General features: G+C 35.3%; 1 protein-coding gene across 6 annotated transcripts in view; it reads right to left on the reverse strand.

Moving 5' to 3' along the window:
- LOC111044518 (inactive dipeptidyl peptidase 10) overlaps positions 1-19055 on the reverse strand; it is a 79495-nt gene extending 60440 nt beyond the window's left edge. For 2 of the 6 annotated variants that reach the window (XM_039424613.1, XM_039424610.1), the window contains exon 1: positions 18910-19055. Coding sequence is in view for 2 of the 6 variants with exons in the window: in XM_039424611.1 (XP_039280545.1) it covers positions 18688-18689 (2 nt within the window). In the remaining 4 variants the exon portion in view is untranslated. Of the gene's footprint in view, positions 1-2110; positions 2404-18687; positions 18764-18909 lie in introns of those variants that run through there. The other 4 variants (XM_039424611.1, XM_039424608.1, XM_039424612.1 and 1 more) reach the window with 2 other exon arrangements.
- Positions 19056-20677: the final 1622 nt, after the last annotated feature.

Genomic DNA, 20677 nt, shown 5'->3' on the forward strand with positions numbered 1-20677 from the left:
TGGTCATTTCTCTACTTCTGAAGGCATCTTTGAGATGTACAAATCAAGATGTATGGGGTGGAATTTTGAAATATATTGAACATTTTATGATCATTTCCATTTTCCATCTCCTTCAATTCTATATAATTCATAATTATGTACTCAACAGTGGTTGACAATGATCCAGTATTTCATTCCTTTATTCCCATCAGAATTATTATTTCGAGCACGTTATCAACTTGAACTGATAATATACTCACAACAATAGTGTGAAGTAAAAATAAATTTAGTATAGAATAGAAGAAATTTCAAATGAAATGTTAGAAATATTACTGATCAACTTCAATCTCATCAACAGATTCATAATCTATAATTATTTCATATAAATGTAAGTTTATCGATTGAATTCGAAGAATCATACTATTTGAGAAAAATAATATAAAAATACATAAGTGGAGAGGTCATAGAATTTAGCCAAATGAAGATTGTCTTGGTCATGATCATACTGTAGCAATTAAATGAATCTTAAGCACTGTTCTGCTGTAATTGTTATTATCTACTATAAATAATTGGGCGTTGAAATAACAACTCGTGCAATAATGTCATCTCAACTGTAAAATAGCTTGTTATCGCAGTAGACTCAGTCAGCAGGGCACTAAATGGGAATCGGATGCTGGCAGACATGCTATTGAACAGGAAATCACACTCCATTCATGGTGGAGGCGTTATAGACTGCACGCTCTGCTCTGCTCTGCTCTGCTCTGCTCTCTGTTAACTCGAGCAGATGATGAGGTTCTGAGCATCCAACACCGTCCAGCTCCAATTCTCCAACTAAATACGAGATTTACTGGGAGACTCCATTTCTATTTGATTCACTTTATTCATTAACACTCACTTCACAGAGAATTATTCTGACTGTGGATGCAAAACGACACGGAGAGAAGGGTGATAATCTTTATAGAAATTTAACTGACTCGCTGTAAGGGACAATGATTCACAATAGTGAAGTAGTTAATAAACTAATGTTGGATTTTGAATTCCTTCATGCTGGATTAGTCTATTTGAATTATAATGTGTATAGTTCCAATGTGGAACAGAAGGTGTGAAATCGACCACTCTCAACACGAAAGTAATTGATGTCATAGTATTGTAGATCTAGATTTTATTTCAGCATTTCAGATTGGTTGTCAAATGATCAACCCTGACTTTGACCTGAGGTTGAAAAACAAGTCAGAATCTTCTTTATTCAAACGTGATGAAGAAAGGGGGAGAAATTGAATAAGATAAAAATAGACAGTAACTTTGAAGATGAATTTTCAGAAGTAGCAAAAGTAGAATGAGTATTTCTTTAATTTGCTTTAAGACTCGATTAGGTTTCGATCACGAGAAACATTCTAGAATCCCCCAATCATTAATTTATGATGCAAGTTTTTCTGACGATCAGCTGATGTGAAGGGTATGGTTGTTGGCACTTGGCCTAGAATGAAACTTGAATGAAATAATCAAGTCAGGAACTGAGAAGAATATGAATATGTCTGAAGGCTATCAGAACTTGAAGTGGATAAAAATCCGAGTAACTCGAGACATCTAAATCAGTAGAGTGCTTGTATATTATTCAAATTTCATTCTGTTTGCTTCCAAATTGAGGCTTCGAGTAATCCATTAGCAATTCTACCTTCTCACAACCGATATCACAGCAAACATCTCATCCGACGATGGATTACTTCTTATTTCAAATCTCATACATGTGAAATGATAGCAGATATTTCTTGGAGTGGGACGAAAATCAGTGGATGTGGTTTTTGGAAGCCTTTCCTGTCACATGAATTGTGGGTTTGATAACAGATTCCTCCACATAACCCATTGAATTATTATTATTATCATTTGACGTTCAGACTCAACAAAATATAAAATGTGACGTAGTATCAAGAAATCAAGGAAATGAGTTGTATTCAGGCGATCAAAGAAGACAATATTAAATTGAAATAATCAATCATTAATTCTTGAAATGATAACTTATTTGAATTTTTGATAACTGATTCATCACTTTTGTTATTTTTATAGCATCAGTGATCAATTCATGGGTGAGTAGATTCTCAACAGAGATTATTATAAACAAGTATTTTATTACCTTTTACATAAATGAAGCAGTTTGGATGTTTTGATGGTGATTGGTGATGATTGATGAACTTCACAGATGAAGTAATGATGGAATCACAAGCACATGATAAATAATAAAATCACCACAAAAAAAAATGTATTTTATTGGGAAAAAGCGGAAGTAAAATTTTCATGGCTCATGTTCTTTTATGGGATAAGCGTATATAGCTGCTCGAAGTTCGCGGGTTGTGAATAGCACTGAAGCTTTTTAAAGCGGTAGACGCTGTTCTGTAAATGATCATCGTAGAAATCGTTCTCTCCTTGTTTTCGTATCTAGTTATCGCTGTTTTATGTGTGTTGCTATGTGAAAGATGTCGCAGACGACGATGACGGGAGGGGGGGGGTTCGAATTGGGACCGCCTACATGACCAGGCGCTGCTCTGTGTCTTGTCAGAAATAGCCGCGAAACCATTAAATCCAGTGCCAAGCCTCAAGTCCACGGCATTCTACTCCAATTTCAATGACAATCCCTTCAAATTGATCGCCGACCGAGACAATAATTATTATTTTTTACTTCAATCTAATGAATACAAGATGTGGACACAACTCATTTAAAGAATAATGATCTACTTGGGGATAGCGATATCTTATCTACTTGCAATCCTGTTGATTCGTATTTTGGTTCTCATCAGATACAAGGTTACTAATCGATATAAATTATAATTACTATTAACAAGATAGATACACAACATAACAGCATACGGATATGAGCATCCAACCAAATGAGTGGTGAGTAAATTTAGAAATCTAAACTCTATTGAGTGTGTAAATATATGTATTTTATTATCTCCTTAACGTTCCAGTTTTATTTCGGAAAATATAAACTAATAGCTTTTGACTGAGAAATGACTTACATATGCGATCGTGATCTAAAGAACTGTTATGGGGGAAATGTTATCAAGAAAAATAGTGACTCATACCAGTTGGAGAATGAGGGATTGATTGATTGATTAATAGGCGGAGTTAGAACTCCAGGTCCTCTCTGCCACACAACCCTAAAACTCTGTGTCCTTCGAACGGATGGACTGTCTTCTTCAAACGACAAATAATCACATGGAAGGATTGGTTCACTGGAAAACAGCAGAAAAGTAACGTTCTCATGTTCTCTACTGTAGGCCTGTTATCACACTACAAATCGCATACAAAGGATAGGGAAAGCTGTACTGTGCTGAACTAGTGAAGCTGGGGCTGCATGGTTGATGTCGTGATACTGAGAAATTCCATGAAAACGTACCACGTGCTCCAATAAAGGCCACGTAGGTTTTCAGGCTTTTTTCCAGTGGAAGTTTCATGTAGATGTGTGGAGGTGCGTGTGTGTGGGTGGGGGTGAAGGGTTGAGTGGAACGTCCTCGCTTGCTGAGTGATTGTGTTCACTGCAGTGTTCCATCGATCGAGATCGAGATCGAGCACGGCTCCCGGCAGATCACTTGCGATGCTCCAACTACGTGGCAAATTGGGTTCTACTATTCCAATTTCGGGCTCTCTTCATTATCAACCTTATCCCCTCAACATCTCGTCGTACAGAGCCGTGTCGACCAATCAGATTTCCGATATCCTATATCAGTCTTCTGTATTGAATCTCGCTACTATATATACCTCTATCACTTTCGATACTCTTACTGTGACAACGTTGATTTTAAATAGTCATGATAGGTTGCATGAATAGGTATGATAGGTTGCAAAGATTGAGAATGCGTAAAGAATTTATAATATTTAAGTATATGGGTTGTCTTAAAGCTTCACTCTCCATGAAAATATCTATCGCTAAGGGTGATAGAATATTGTCAATGCTATTTTTTCAGCAAATGTACTACAGGAAATACATCGTCTGATAACAATCAGTCATTTCTAATTGAATACCGTAATAGAATCAATCGCCTTATTGTATGGAATATCCACAATTTCGGGAATGCCAATTGATTCATCCCAAATATTGTAATGAATTATTGTTAATGGATGAATAAATGAATAAATGAATTGATATCGTTTTCCACAATTACAACCAACTTATATCACGAATTATCTGAAGAACATGCTTTTGAAATAATTGAAAATTATACTTTGTATAATGACAAAATAAAATTATCATAGAAGCCTTTTCAAGAACTAACTACACTCATATATACTGATTATTCTATGAACTCCTGGTGGGAGCAAATATTATTTTTTGAGCAAGTGCTACAAAATTTCTCGTTTCCTTCATTGACTTTCTTTTTCCTTTCAAAATCTATCGCTTCAAAAATATAAAGTGAAGCTCACTCTTCTTTAATCTTGGCGAGCATCATTATTGCCTGCAATATAGCATTGAAATATTTGAAACGAAATAAAATACCAGCTATGAGAGTCTGTTGAACATGGAGTCGGGATTATAATATCAGTGAGAATAAGAATGAAATATCTAGCGTAAGAAATTAATATAAGAACTTGTTGCGTTCCATTTCCTCGACAATGGCTTGGCTTCCAGCGATGGTGTGAGGAAGAAGCTTTCTAATGCATTCTCAAGGTGAGTTAAGCGTTATCACCACTTTCAATTTCGACCATGCCAGCTGCTAACAAATTTCACGATTATTCAATGACGATGGATCAGTGTCATTGAAACTTTGATTGTGATAAGAATGGGTTATTCCATTTCATAACCTAAAGAGATGAACAAAAGAATGACTAAATAAATAAATGAACAGGTTCTATCGGATTTCAGACACGTGTTTTAAAAGTCAAAATTATTTATTCGAATAGAGCATATAATATTATAAAAAATATCGATTAAATTCCTTTCCTTATAATCATTTCCTTTCATTTTCGGGTTTATAGAGACATTCTTTCTTCTTTTTCATTTTTATATTTATAATTAATTATTGATTATTATTTTATTCTTTATCCATTCATACATTGAGTGCATCATCAAAATGATAGGGAGAGAAAAGTAAGATTTTCTTTTCAAAATTTAGATAGGGTTACACATAGTCCGAAATAGGTTAAGTCTTGTAGTTCTATTATATATTTATATTAAGTATATTTCATTAATTTTTCATCTTCTTTGTATTTAAAATTGTATAACATGCTCAATATATTGTATTATGTGTAGGAGGCAAAATGGGTTTCCACTTGTTGTCTCTATTAATAAAATATTCGATAATGTGGATAAAACGATAAGTGAGCCTGATATTTCTATATAGTTGAGAATTCACGAATTCCATTGCAGAAAGCTTCCTGAGTAGGTCTCAGTTCGATCGATTCGACTTTTGAACCTTGCCCCGGAATAACGCAGTTATCCTTGTAGGAGCTCCATAATAGTTGGAATGACTTTGAGTTGTCAGTAATTAGAGAAGGGGTTAATGTTGTGAGCGAAACCAGCCCTCAGCATGTTACCGTTCGCAGCGATTAAATTTAATTCTCAGCAACCCTTACCTGGTCATGTGCCATGTTACACGATCATGCATTTCTGGGTTATGTTTTGAGAGAGATAGGTTGCTGGGCGTTGGGCGACCAGCCAGCCAACTCGTAATCTCGCGAAAACAACATTCTGGATGCTTGTATTCTTCATCATAGTGGTCTGTTTGGCCTCTAGCATCGATTCGGTTCGGCCAGATCGAAAGTAAACAGCTCCCACCTCGCAGTGGCCAGAGTTGGGTTTTAATTTGTGGACGGGCGCCCGCCCGAAACTAAACGGTGAGTTACCGCTTTATCTCATTTCGCAATGGCCAACTTTCTTGTTTCCCGTCCCCTGGGAGACCTCACCCTCCTCGCAACACTTGTCACTTACCCTTCGTAGTCTTGTGATGGATGACCGACAACGCATCAACTTGAATATTTGAACTAGTGTTTGCAAATGACCGTCACCAAGCACAACCCATGAATTTAGATTGGTTTCACACCTTCTTGGTTGACCATTTTCATGGACAATTTCTGCTCTACATTTTAGCATTCAAAAAATGTAACAATGTACTTATCTTGAATATGATTTTGCATCAAATGTTGACTGAATATTTGGAATTAACCTAGGATGATAAGAATCAAATTAGGATCAAAATTATTATAAGTCACTTTAATCCTATTTAGTCCTTGTTACGGTACCGTACATGAACATGTTGAGTTTTTCATTCCATGAAATCAATAAATGATAGGTAAAAAATGAATAAATTTTGAATAATAGGTTTTCATGAACTTGAAGCCTTCCACATGAAAACATTTCCATTATTCTGCCATGTAAGCAAGCTTCTAATCACATTTCATACAGCATCTGAGGAAACATGATAAAATCCCCAATTTTGTAGCATGGAGCTCTTTATTCATTGGAGGCTTTGTCAGAAATAGTAAAGTAGGCTAACTGTGGATCAAAAGCAATCCATCCTAATGGTTAGGTAAGTGTCTGCTTTCAGTAATCTTGAAAGCTTCCATGGCTCCAAGGAACAATGCACATTGTCCCAAGCTCCCTTCCAGCCTGACATTGTACAAACTCAGGATTAATGTATTTAGGGGTCATTTACACTGAAGTTAATGAACGCCAGACCTGACCTCAACCTCCATCACACCTCCTTGTCTCATGTCACCATTTAGGATCTCTCTAATGGGGTTCATAATAGTCCAGCTCTTAAATGTATTGTTCTTATTGATTTTCAGTTAGAATCTTGATATTCCAATCATACTTTCTAGTTAATCGGCTCGAAAAATCTTCACATTTATTTTTTCAACTTTACTTGCAACTCAATAAATTGTAATCTGAAACACAAGTTCAAGGAAGCGTGTATAGCTTGACAGTTAGTGTTTTGACCTTATAGATTTACATTATGTTTCTGAATTTGCATATTCTTCTTGTATTGTCAAATAAAAAACAAAAGAAAACGCATTAATCTTTCAGTTTAAGTGTAGGTTACCTTGCGCTGTCCTGTAATCCAATTAATTTCAATAATTTTATAGAAGATTGAAGACGAACGGAAGAAACAAATCTAGCCTTGGAGACATTATTCAGGTTATCTAATAGGTCTAGTTAGTACGAGCAACACGGAATCAGATGAAATATTGCCCTTGTCACATGATACGTGCAGCCTAAGTGTATACCTCTTCTAGAACGGGGACAATTCAGACTGCTGGCTATGATTGAATGCTGAACAGGTCATGTGATACATGCATCATGCAACATTAAAACTCATGTCTCATTGAATTACTACATACATAAACTTTATACGTCCATATTATGCAAAGAGATTAATAATCATATTAAGATGACTTTCTTTCTTTCTTTAGCTTCAATCATTTGATTGGTAGGCAGCTTTCCATTGTTTTTTGTCCAGAGCTGTACTTTTCAGGTGGATGTAGCTCTGAATCCCTATATTTTTGGTTACTTGCTTCAAATATTATAGCCGGGGTCTTCCACGAGCTCTTTGTCCAATTATCATCCCTTCCAGTATTCTTAACGTAAATTCGTTGTGTGTAAATACATGGCCAAATGATGACTTAGTAGTTGATAAAGATTTCGTTCATACTTCATATAGTAGATTTTCACATCTATATCATCCTAAAATCAACTCTTAAGGCTAGTTGTTGGAGTGATGATTACTTTATGTAAACTTATCGCACCTGAAAATCAATATCCATGTAATTATCTGATTTGTTGATTGTATGATAGAATAATATTATGTCTGTGTTTTCATGAAAAAATATAATGAGCCTACTTTATTTGTATGATATCTATCGATTTAGAGTTCTGTGATCATCTATATTCTCACATGTATCATTATGTTCAATTATCATTCAAAAGTTTTTGCTTAAAGCTTTTGAAGAAATAAAGCAGGCTATCAGCTATTATTATGTTATAATATACTTTTAGTTTTACCATGAAATTTCACCACCTCTAGCTACCATGGCATCAAAATCATGATGAAGCATGATAATGATATGTGAGATCTGAATTTTGTACATAACTTACAACTTGGTCAGAACTGGCAGAGTAACACCGTCACGCAGCCATTTTCTGAGTTCAGCGCCTGTTACCGGTGCAGTAGTTACATACTGCAGCTATCATGAGATCACATATTGCATGGCTGTTACATGACTCACTATGAGAAATGTTAATGTGTTGTCAAGAAACATGTTTGGTTGAATATCTAGTGGGTAGTTCTCTTGCGAATAGTAGAGTAGTAGAATCCACTATCTTTCCAAATGCTTCAGTTTATATTTCTCTTCAATAAATATACCTCATAGATAAAACTCTACAGTCTATTTATCTCAGGTATGAAGTTGGTTATAAGTTCCTCAGCTAATTTTAATGTATCCAGTGCATGATTGAGTTTGAAAATTTCATTCATTCTTGATAATGAATGAACTTCTGGTCACATTGATACGCAATGTGAAAAATTTACGCAGTAAAAGCAAAAATTCGAGTAAGAAGAACATGAAAAATTTGATCCAGATATTATGAATCGCCTCCATAATATCAGTAAGATGAATTTCATTTTCTGAATCATTCCACGATTCGTTTGGAATACAATTTTAAGGCTGTGTTATTTCATTTTTGAATGCAGATACGATCTTGATTGAATCAAGAGAAAGAATTCCAAGTATAAGCGTCTCAAGGTATTCGAATGCCTTCTCTCCGCTCTCTGACAGAATAATACATCATCTTATATTCGAAGGATTTAAAATCTCATTATTTTTAATACTGTCGCAGATGGAGCAACAAATACAAATGTAGCGAATTCCAACTCTCACTCGGAATATCATGATGATTCTAACGTTCTACTTCAATTCGGATGAAATTTATTTTTCTTTTTTGGTTTGTTCCCTTGGTTTCAATTCTGTCGATTACCCAAGGATCAGATAGTCTCATCTTTTCGAACAGGAAGTGGATTTCCCAACATCTCAACATTATAAATCTATAATAAGAATTAATAAGCAACATAAAATTTTACAGTTCAATAAATCAATAAATTCTCTAAAGTAGTTCCTATACGTTCTCTGCACCAGTTTTTACCGGCTAGAATTACGATGTTACAAGTAAACTATGGAATTAAGTAATAGAATTACTGTATTGAATCACTTTTGTAACATGAATTATTTTTATTTTCTCCATGGTTGAAAAATGAAAATCTGTTCCACTGGAGAACACTACAAGAATTATTACGCTGAAATTAAGTAGTAGAATCACTGGATTGAACAGATTACCGGAATAAAGCCCTAGGCAAGAAAAATATAAATAATTCTATTGAGTAAGTTAAGTTCTAACCATAAAAAATATGTGATAAATTCTCTTATAAGATAAATAATGCTTTTAATAATTCACTCATACAGCTTCCATCATCAAATCTCAAGTTTGTTTTCATAACGAATACTACTGAAAAATCTTGATAAACCTTTAATGGTTTATCATGGAATTGAACGTCTCATTTTATGATTCAAGCTCAAATGCTCGATGAATGCATCCTTGAATATCATATCTCCTACAGAAAGATGAACTGTAGAAATGAAATAAATTCTAGTCGTGGAAGGGAAATACGTAACAGAAAAACAGGATGGAGTAGCGTCTTCTATTGCAGAGTGCCGGTAGTGAATATAACGAGCTGCGAACCCTCTGTCTTGGACACTGAGGCTGCCTCTGCTCTGCTCTGCTCTGCCCTTAAGCCTGAATTAATGAGCCATCATTTATGTGATGAAAAAAGTATGAGGAAAAGATGCGACAGTAGATACCGTATTATCCCTGACTCTCTTTTGAGTCTTTCTCAATGATAATCACCACCCTCTGGAATGACCTTTTATACTGCATTTTTTGACACAGTGCCTGACTAAGAATCCACAATATAACATTCTTTGCAAAATCCAAGAATAGGAAGTACATTTCTTCATTAAAATCTTTACTATCTCACTAGATTATCGTCAAGTCTTGAATTATTGTGGATTAATCGGGTTAGCAGTATCAGTCCTCAAGTGTCTTTATCCTAATCATTCTTCAGTTGTTCAATTATTTTCTTCGTTCTACGAGAATATGTATATGTTTCCATGTACAGTGAATGAGTAATTTAGAAAAAGATAGAAGGAATACATAAATGAATGTGTATAACTGGAAAATTCACAAATTTTGTAATTTACACTGATACACTTATTTGGTTCACAGACTAGTTACATACATATTTGACACTTCTTTGTTACATTTATTGGGTATGTCTGTCATTGCTCATGGATAAGTGAATGAATGAATAGATTCATCATTACTAGTAGTTCTGTGAACAGTAGACCTCACACAGTATTCTCATCCACAAGTACCTAATTGAAACTATAATAAATTTATACCTTATGGAAATACAGCAATAGACTGGCTTCTCCACACATCTGTGTAATCACTTGTCAGCTGATTTATGATGAATTATTCTATAGTCCCATTTTCACTCTAATATTGACGTATGAAGGAGGCTCCTTTTTCCTTTTATATTATCCTTGAAATGCAAAATTTCCAAAAACCTTGTATATACGTCGACCCGCAATTAAAAAAGGAATATATCTGTCAAATTTCATGAAAATCAATTACCGCGTTTCGCCGTAAATGCGCAACATATAAACATTTAAACATTTAAACATTTAAACATTTAACATTTAAACATTAAACATTTAAACATTTAAACATTTAAACATTTAAACATTTAAACATTTAAACATTTAAACATTTAAACATTTAAACATTTAAACATTTAACATTTAAACATTTAAACATTTAAACATTTAAACATTTAAAACATTTAAACATTTAAACATTTAACATTTAAACATTAACATTTAAACATTTAAACATTTAAACATTTAAACATTTAAACATTTAAACATTTAAACATTTAAACATTTAAACATTAACATTTAAACATTTAAACATTTAAACATTTAAACATTACAGCCACCACCTCGTGGCCAACCACCAACGGCTTAAAATTAGAGCCAAGCGAAAAGAAAAGGAGAATGAGAAGGAGAGCATGGGTCACGCCCTCTAATACACCACACCGGTTAACCGCAGCCTTTGCACGCACATTCTTAGTAAACTTGAATATTGCTGTTCCACTTCCAACATCAACTGAGGTGAAAAGTCCGACAACTAACAAGACCAGTATACAAGCTCAAAATCAATGTGTGAAGTATTAAGTATGAACTACTCAGGAGTTTCTTGGAATCTGTTCATTTCTTCATTTATTAACATCTCATAATACACAAATCAAATACATGATCAGAAAAGGATCAACAGGCCTAGCCCAGAATTGTTCTTTTTCCTAATTTTGATAGATGCATGTTATATTACTTCACTTTGAATCAAATTTCCAGTAAATGTTTATGGTATTCAAAACTTTTGAATGCATGACAGTTTATGACGTATCATTCTAGGTTATCAATTGATGCACCTATTGTATAATGTATTATCCTGTATCAGACTTTAGGAATCTTATTCTTCTTCTTCATGTACCGTTGTCATGACGGAGGTTGGCTATCATGATGGCAATTTTTATTTTATTCACAGCTGCTCTGAATAGGTCGTTGGATGTACACTGGAACCAATCCCTTAAGTACTTTAGGAATAGTACTCGACTATACAATGTGCAGTTTTATGTAAGCCTAACCAGAATATCTCTTGCTCTTTCCATCATTATGTAATTTCTTGGAATGTGTATCAAAATTGTCAAGAAAATAGGCCATAATTTATTCAAATATGTGAATCAATCATATACCATAAGTCCATAACAATTCAATCTGATATCTGATGAACATTTTTCATCCCTTATACTTAATCCTTGGATGGAATGAATTCCGGAGGATGAACAATATTGATGAATGATATTCACTCCAGATTTTTTATATTATTGTGATTTTTCCTTTCCCAATATACCATTTCAACGATAACAAATCTCCAATCACAAGTGAATGTCCCAACATACATTAATGTTCATATCCTGGAATGAATAAAATGAACTTCAGTTATGTTTTGCAGATGTGTATACATTGTCAAGTTAACTTGAATCAATATATCATTCAATCTTTCAGCTGAATAAACAGCGTTTTCAATCAAGAGTGTATGGAATAACGAGTGTGATAACGATTTTAATCAAGGATGTATTGATTGATGCAATCAATATCTTTTCAGAAGTTACATTCGACTTTCTACCAATTGATCTCGACTAACCGAAAACTTCGATCACCTCTCAATCTGAATGTTGATCACAGTTTTACATCTTAATGAGTGCAGCACTCACCAAGTTACACTTGTACGTGCTATTAATGAGCGCTTGAAATGTTGAATTATGGATGAGACATCTCATAGCGAATTCCACGATGCAATTTGTTCTGCAACGCTGTCAGAATCAAACTAACTCTTGCTAATGGAATATTAAAACGTGAAGATCATGATTTGCTCCAGCTTACTCCAAGTCAAGCCGCTGCAGGGGAATGAGGAAAATATGAAGAGCAGCGTAATACGGATCGGAGCAGTACGTGTTCTGCATACAGATACGACTTTGGGTGAAGAAAAGCTGCTGTGTAGGATAGGATTTGAGTCCTGTCCAGTAGTGACGCCCAAGAATCCCACGCCTTACTACATGTTATCATTTATAAATAAAAATAAAAATTTCTCAGGGAGTAATCTAATGATATTAACATCCCGAAAATGTACCTATTAAAATATCCTGAATCACAGAATGTTTTTTAGAGTTCAATATCACTATATTCCAATTGATTCAAATACGATTGACAACTACCTAAGATGATGAATGATTGTGAATCTCCATATAAAATAAATCTCTGTTCGTTTTCAGTTTTGAATAAATCTGTTTTGTGAATAGCTGAGTGTCGAAAGGAGTAGTCAACTTCCATGCATAACAATGAGTTCATGATAAAGTGCTCTCTGAAGGACCTGTTGATCCTGAACCTTATTATGCTCAGTTATTCCCGATTTTGAACTTATAGCAATACTCTCGCTAGGGGATTCTATTCTGGGAAAATCAACAATCCAGGAATGTGTGCAATCATCTAGGCAAATTCAATCTCAATTCCACTGTTGAGTTTTGAGAATAAAGTGGAATAATTTTGAAATTTCCGCTCAAGCTAATGGAAAATAATTATTGGGTTGGGTTGTTTGTATCGTTATTGCTAATTCTGTTCACGCGGGAATTTCCCCAAAATATGACCAGTTTACCCTCTCTCGGAAAATTATCCGTTCATGGATCGAATTGCATTACTATGTGAATAGTATGCATCGTAAATAATTGGAATTTATTTCCAAATTTCAGATAATAATTTGATTGAGTTTCCATTAAATACACATTTTATTCAAATGATACCTCAATCCAATTACATTTAAATTCTAGATATCTGAATACAAAGTAAGTCTATCAAATCTCTTTTGAATTTTCTAATTAATTCTGTCATTGACAATTTTAGTAAATTGGCAAGATACACTCCATTGGATTGATTCATTAGAGAAAATTTCAATGACGGTCGAGGGAATAATATTACTTTATTGCTCTCTAGTTTATTGCTAGCTGAAGTTTGGTTCCTCCATACTATTTTAAATAGACCATAATAGATAATATTTGTATGGATATTATTGGTGGTTTGTCCCTGACGGAAGTTCCACTTCGCCTGAATATATCATTTAAGCCGTCAATGGGCCTAACGACTGTCATACGTCAGCCGGGACCGATTTAATTTTAATTTTCCATACAAGTAGGTTATATCAAACGTAATAGCAGATTATTTAGAAGCAAACTTCGAAAAAATGTTGAATTTGGATAGCATTATAACGGTATACTTCAATATGGAAAATATCGATTCACACTGATTTGATGTATTCAACTAAATATGATCTTCTGAATCTGACCAATGACAAGATTGCTTATTTTGATTGGAGCTTATCCAGTTCAATTCAGCTTGTTGGATTATTGGAAATGTTTGCATAACTGCGACTGGACAGCCAATAGCAGAACGGGAAGATGCCTTTCAATAGGAGCAGAACTGCAGAAAATAAACATCCGACGGAGCTTTCGATTTTGAGATTGATCAATGAGCAAACATTGCAGTTGCCGTTGAAGCATACATACATCCAGTTTCATTAGTTGTCAATAGAGTGGACGCTCCGGCACCGACGCTGCTCTATCCAAGTAGTCAATAGAAGAGATTTGTACGCCCGGCCCATATTCATCTCTCATCCCCTTCAATGGCTACATTCCCATTCTTCGAGACATTTTCTGTTATCTAACAAAGCCCAGTCTCTCTCGCGTCTATTTGTGCATGAGTGCGAATATTTGCCGAGTTTTTATTTGGATTATGCTCTTGACCCGACTGCAAGAAAGCTTTTTGCATGAACACTTTCTGTAAACACAATCACATAAGAGCATTATGGTCAACTTAAACTGGACATTTTGTTCTAGAACCATATATTTATTGAGTCTGAAATATTCTTCTCGAAAATTGTGATCTACTGTCTCATCAATTTTACATAGAATGTGATAACATTAATTGGGAAAAAAACTCCCTTGATCACAATCACCCGTTGAAATTCATTTATTATATCAATAGTTCATTTATACTGTAATAGAGAATCGTGTTTTTCAATTACATCTCAGAGAAATGTGAGTTCAGGCCAAGTACTTGATCCGCCTTCCTATATGATTATTCTATAACTACGGTATAGTCTTACAAATTGAACGAATAAATATAGGAGATGTAAACTTATCTACAAAACTATATGTTCAATATTGTTTGAGATAAGTAGATTATTTTCCATTTGCTACAAAAAATATTTTTCTGGTAAGTTCTTTACGCATCAGTTCATAAGAGATAAGTACTGTATGAGTGGAATAAGTATCACATTAATTCATTGCATAAGTATGGAAATTTATATATTCTGGGTGCACATGCCCCAGAAAGAATGAGACTCATGATAAGCAATAGTTTCAATCTATTGCTGAACAATATTGGAATTTCCAATGAGATCCTTCTCTCTAATTGATTAGGGTGTTCATCCAGTTCTCGTCTCAAACCAAACTTACTCGAATTGGAAAGTCAATCGTTCAAGAAATAACAGCTTCGAATGTTCAATCATTATGAATGAGAAGTCAGATACTGGTAGATACTATTTTCAATCTATTTATATTTTTGTTGCAAAATTCATCGCGTGGAGAGACTGGTCACAACTGTCATGTTGATTTCGCGCTTTGCAGGTTCATCTTTAGAGTAGAGAAACAAGCCAAGAATAATAGAAAGACGTCTCATCCCAAACTCCACAATTCAATGTTAATCGTGAAAATCAATGAACTATCAAAGATGGAATATTATTTTGCAGCTTACCTCCTCCTTCTCCTCCTCCTCCTCCTCTCCTCCTCCTCCTCCTCCTACTCCTACTCATCTACTTCTTTCTTTCTCCAAAAGTGAAATTTTTAAAGATATAGACGATAATTTTATTGTTAACGAGCTCCTGAAACATACACGGTAGGGCCTCTGTTTCTTTCAAATCGATGATTTTGAATCTGAATTGGTAAGAATATAAGCTTTTATCAGTTTATTGAGGAATGAAAATGAGCACAAAATTTTCACTTTCCAATGTAGTTTTTCTTCATGAAAATGATCTCCAATCATTAGCCTACGTACATCTTAGATGTATCCAATTGTCTTATTCGTGAAACGTGTTGTGGGATCAGGACACTTTGCAATAGAGTCATAGAAGGATGACTATTTGCATGATGAACAAGAACATAAAGAAAAATCAATTTCGACTTATCCTTAATTTTATCCAGCTAATTTCAATTCTGTAATAGTAATTTGATAGGTTTGATATAGGGTACACTACACTATAAACACCTCTCTCGCAGAGCTTTCCGTGGATGAATTTTATTCAATGATCAAAAAGCTCACTTCACTCATGATCATCATTCTCAATGCCCCTGAATTCAGATCTTTAATTTATTCCACTCTCAACTCCTGACATTGTAGCCTCAAACTATCTTGAATAAGTTTTCAAGTTTTTGAATCAAGTTTTCTTTAGAATGCACGTAATTATTTTACTAGTAGATAATCTGTTAAGAATTGAAGTATAATAGTCAAACACTTTGTCTGAAACCTATTGTGTGAATAAGTGTTGTCAATGCTTGGTATTTTACCTTATGAAACAACTTTGAATAAGATTGAATCAGCTTCAATCATCGATGATTGCGAGCTGCTGGCTTTGGAATTGGCGCTGTACGTTAACTGTGCTGCATGAGGTCATCCCCAGGGTGCCGAGGCGTTGACACATCGTCAAGTGTCCACGTGATAATTGCTTTGCAGTCAGCATGCAGCGTTAATCCCCAGGAGTCGCCTTGTGATCGTTCAGTGATGATGATGCAATTGTGTGCCTTGCTGCACAGAGCGGCTCGATCTGTCCTTGTACTGCTGATTACCTTAGTTTCAATCATTGGAAATTGAAGGAGCAGGATAGGCTACTACCACAACATGAAGCCAACTTGACGCTCGCGCCTTAACTACTCATCATCACCATACATCCAAAGGTCTCGTTTCAATAAATATTAGGTCAAGCCTCATAATGATTCCTTTGTAAGGAATTTTTATGTGAAGCTTTTACATAATCATATGTATTTCCAGATACAGACAGATATATGATCACTCCTGAATGGTTCAGGCTTAAAAATTCATCAAAATGAATGGGTACCTCTAGGTACCTCTCTGTAGAATGAAAATTCAATATTCGAATTTCTCTGACAACTTGAGCACAAAATTTGTACTAATGTTCAAAGGTCTTGATAATTCGAATTTTTCCAATGGAAATTGATATTTTGATACTCTTTACTCATAACAAGCAATTCAATATTTCAAAATACTCAAGAGACTAAGTTCTGGTAAGTAAGTAAGTGAGGTGATTATCTTTGAAATGGTGATTATCTCCCGAACAATTATTGATAGAAGACGTGACATTGATGAAAGTGTTTAGTGTTTGACGACAAGAGTGGTGGGCGACTACTCATGCTAGTTGGACGACTGTATTCACTATTTATTCAGCAAGATGAATAAAAAACAAAATTTGTAGAAACGCGACATCGATAATTAGAAAGTAGAAAGTAATTACTCCTCTTTATTATACGAAGTGTTTACATAACCTCATTTTTAGACTGTTCTAATCAAAATTATGGAAATAAACAGTTGTGGGTTTATCCTGTTGATTCTCTCCCAATCATTAATTGATTGTGGGATGAAATAAATGAATGTTCATTAAAGGTTCCATAATGATTGTGAAGGAAGATCAGTGATCATTTAAAACTTTAAATTCTTACAAAATTCCTATGTCACTATTTCCAGTAATGTGAAACGCTAATACACAAGGTTGTTGGGAGATCTTGAAGGCAAGAAATGCGTATAAGTCTCATTAAAAAAAAGATGGGGGTGATTTGGTGTTGAAGAGCTGGATTATAAATACTGTATATAATCGTTATAATGGACAGGTGCATCGTAAATATGTATGGGACTAATAACTCTTAACATTTTCATAAATGTCTAAAGATAGGAGAAAAGTAAGAGTAACCTAACATCGACATGATGGAAGGGCAGTAAGGTATGATAAATTCTATTAAGGAACGTTATGACGGTTATAGAGAATTTCATGCTGTGCAAGAGCACTGTGGTAACTCAATCTTTCCGAAGATATCCTGTCAAAAAATGTGCAACTGCACTAAACCGAGGATCGTTTCGAAAAGTTGAGCTCTATCACAGATTCCATAACAAGTTTTTCTAAAGAATGATATCCTAAAATTATATAGTCATTATAATTCGAAGCTTGGAAAGTCTTGGACAAAGTTTCTCCAAATTATCAAGAATGGTGACTCGTGAATTGTAAATGGGGGGGGGGTGATTGATGATAAAGAATCCTGGCTGAAAAGAGGACTAAGACTCGACAGCTTATCAAATTTTCAAGCATCATCCAACTGTATTATAGAGGCTTCTCTCATCCCTTATCACTCAAATTCATTGGAAAAGTATAACATATTTCAGGAACATACATTTGATTTTGCAAGATTGTATCTGTGGCCTGAAGATTTCCAACCTGTAATAGAAGTTTTGTAAGAGAGTTTTTTTTTCAAATCGCGTTATTAAATGTGAATTTTGCGTATTAGATGAGAGAGGAGATTAGAGTTCCGGAAATAATGAACACTGAAATGAGAATCAACAAGAGAAGTTCTATCGATGAGTTTTCATCAAAAACTCTACAGCTGCACTAAAGAAATTTGCTCAATTTAGCTGGCTTGATTCAGTTACTGGCTTCTTATGGCTCTACGATGATGAAACAGGAAAAGTATTGAGAAAAAACCATCAACAGCAAGTTCAGTTCAGCAGACAAATAGCTTATATCTATAGCTTAAGGATTGTTAGGTTGATGACAGAGGGCATGTATGAAAATTAAAAGTTGCCAGTATATTTGTTGAAATTATGCTAGAAATGAATGGAATGAAACACGCTGTAACCCTTCTCCACAACATATTGTAACATATTGTTGAGGAAGATAAGAGCAACGAAGATGGTGTCGAGCGGAGTACTCACATCTCGAAGTGGTAGCCCAGTGCCCGGGTCGTGTGAGCAAACTGCTTTCCGGTCCAACTGACGCAAATGTCACGAGACGGACGACGACTGTCGCCTTTCTTTTCCGCAGCATTTATTTTTGTTTTGTGAATTTTGAGGGGCTATATAGTGTGGGGGGAGGTTGGGGTAGGCGAGCGAATGTCAAATGACAAGCGTGAAAGATGCGTGGCCGGTCGCACTCACCTAGTTGTGACGTAGCGCAGAGGCGAAACAAGTTAGAAAAGCAGGAAGTTGGAAGAGTTGTTGTTGATAGGAGCCGGTGTGTGTGTGTGGCTACTGCCATGTGGCGGTTGCTTCGGCACGACAGTCCATGAGGCACTGAACTGACACTGGCCGGGAGCCGGCAGCAGGAGCAAACTCAGGCGCCGTCTCTTTGCTGCTCTCCTGCTGCAAACCCCCTAACACCTCGCACCACCCCTAACTCGCCAATCGATACCACTCGTCTTCTCAGCCCCGGGACGCGTGTGTGTGCGGTCGCCGCCGCCGCCGCCGCCGCGTCATTATCAACACGTTGCTCATTCATGACGATATGCTGCTAATTTATCATCCGACAATTATTATTTCAATCAACTCGTTCACAGAAGAATTCATCGATCAGTAAATAGTCAATTGATAGACTGCTTCTGAACTGAAATAATCACGAAGCTCCTGTTTATTGTTCGAAATCTTTCGGCTATTGCGATGAAACATTGATATTGTCAAGGAATACTTGATGATCTGCATTTAGAGTTGGATCAATAGGATGATGAGAGATGTATTAGAAACGTTACTTCAAAAGATCAATCCTTGAGCAGTCCTTGATCAGAATCCTGTTATTGATTCCAGATGCTTTCAACTTGGATGTCAGAGATTTGTCAATACACCAAGAATAAGCTCACATTCGTGCAACATTGTTACGTTTCTGTAACACTTGATAATTACTCAAAAAGCTATCTGGGACCATTGAAGTAGCACTATTTGAGGCCATAACAAGAAGGTAATTTTCCAATCAAAACTATTCTGGTAGCCTATTCAGCGATTATATTTGGTTTCTGATGTTGTTTGCTATATATCAAGAGAGTGATTGGCTTGGAGAGTGATAATTAAAAATGGTTCATAAATATGGAATTCCTGATATCTGATATATAATTGTAAACAAATCAAAGACACGATAAACTTCTTGCTTTCTTATAACTGCCCAAATTGCAAATTATCGTACTAACCACTTTTTAGGCTCTTCTCACACTATAACGACAATGTGTGTCGCGGATACTCCGCGTTTCGCCGTAAATGCACAACATAAATATAATTATATAAGCATAGATACATGAAGAGGAATACAAAACCGTCGACTTGAATCTTGAACCTCACTTCGCTCGGTCAATAACTCAAACTAACATAATATTTTTTCTCGACCTTTCTCTACTTTCAACTCGGGTTGACCAGTTGACAGTATGTCTTGTAAGAAATTAGCTTTTAGTGATAGTTGTTCTCAACAGATGATTAGTATTGTCGATACGTCAACCCAATCAGCCATTGGCTGTTTTCATAGCAATATATCGCCGACAAGACAGGACAGGACAGAATTTACTCTGATGAACAAACAGTATTAGAGAAGGCTGTGGTTTATTACTGCGTGAGGTCTACTGTTCACAGAACTACTAGTTATAAACTTTGAATATTGTCATTTTCTTGACTTCCATTTCCTGAGCCTTACAAAATTCTTCCACTGCCAAACCTGCATTGAAATTTACTCTAATTTTTACCAGAGGAATGGTTGAAAAATATTTTTAACTGTCCACTAGAAGTCCGTGAAGCCAACGTTTACACTGCTTTCTATCCACAGATTTTCAGATCAAGTAATTCTGCAAGTGATGAGTTGGATCTGCTCAACTAATTGCTTAAACTAATCATGATGGAGTAGGTTCTATGTCAACTGTCGCTGCCAACCGGCTTACTTTAAATCCTGAAT

Source organism: Nilaparvata lugens, chromosome 3, assembly GCF_014356525.2.
Source record: "Nilaparvata lugens isolate BPH chromosome 3, ASM1435652v1, whole genome shotgun sequence".
Taxonomy (NCBI): Eukaryota; Metazoa; Arthropoda; class Insecta; order Hemiptera; family Delphacidae; genus Nilaparvata; species Nilaparvata lugens.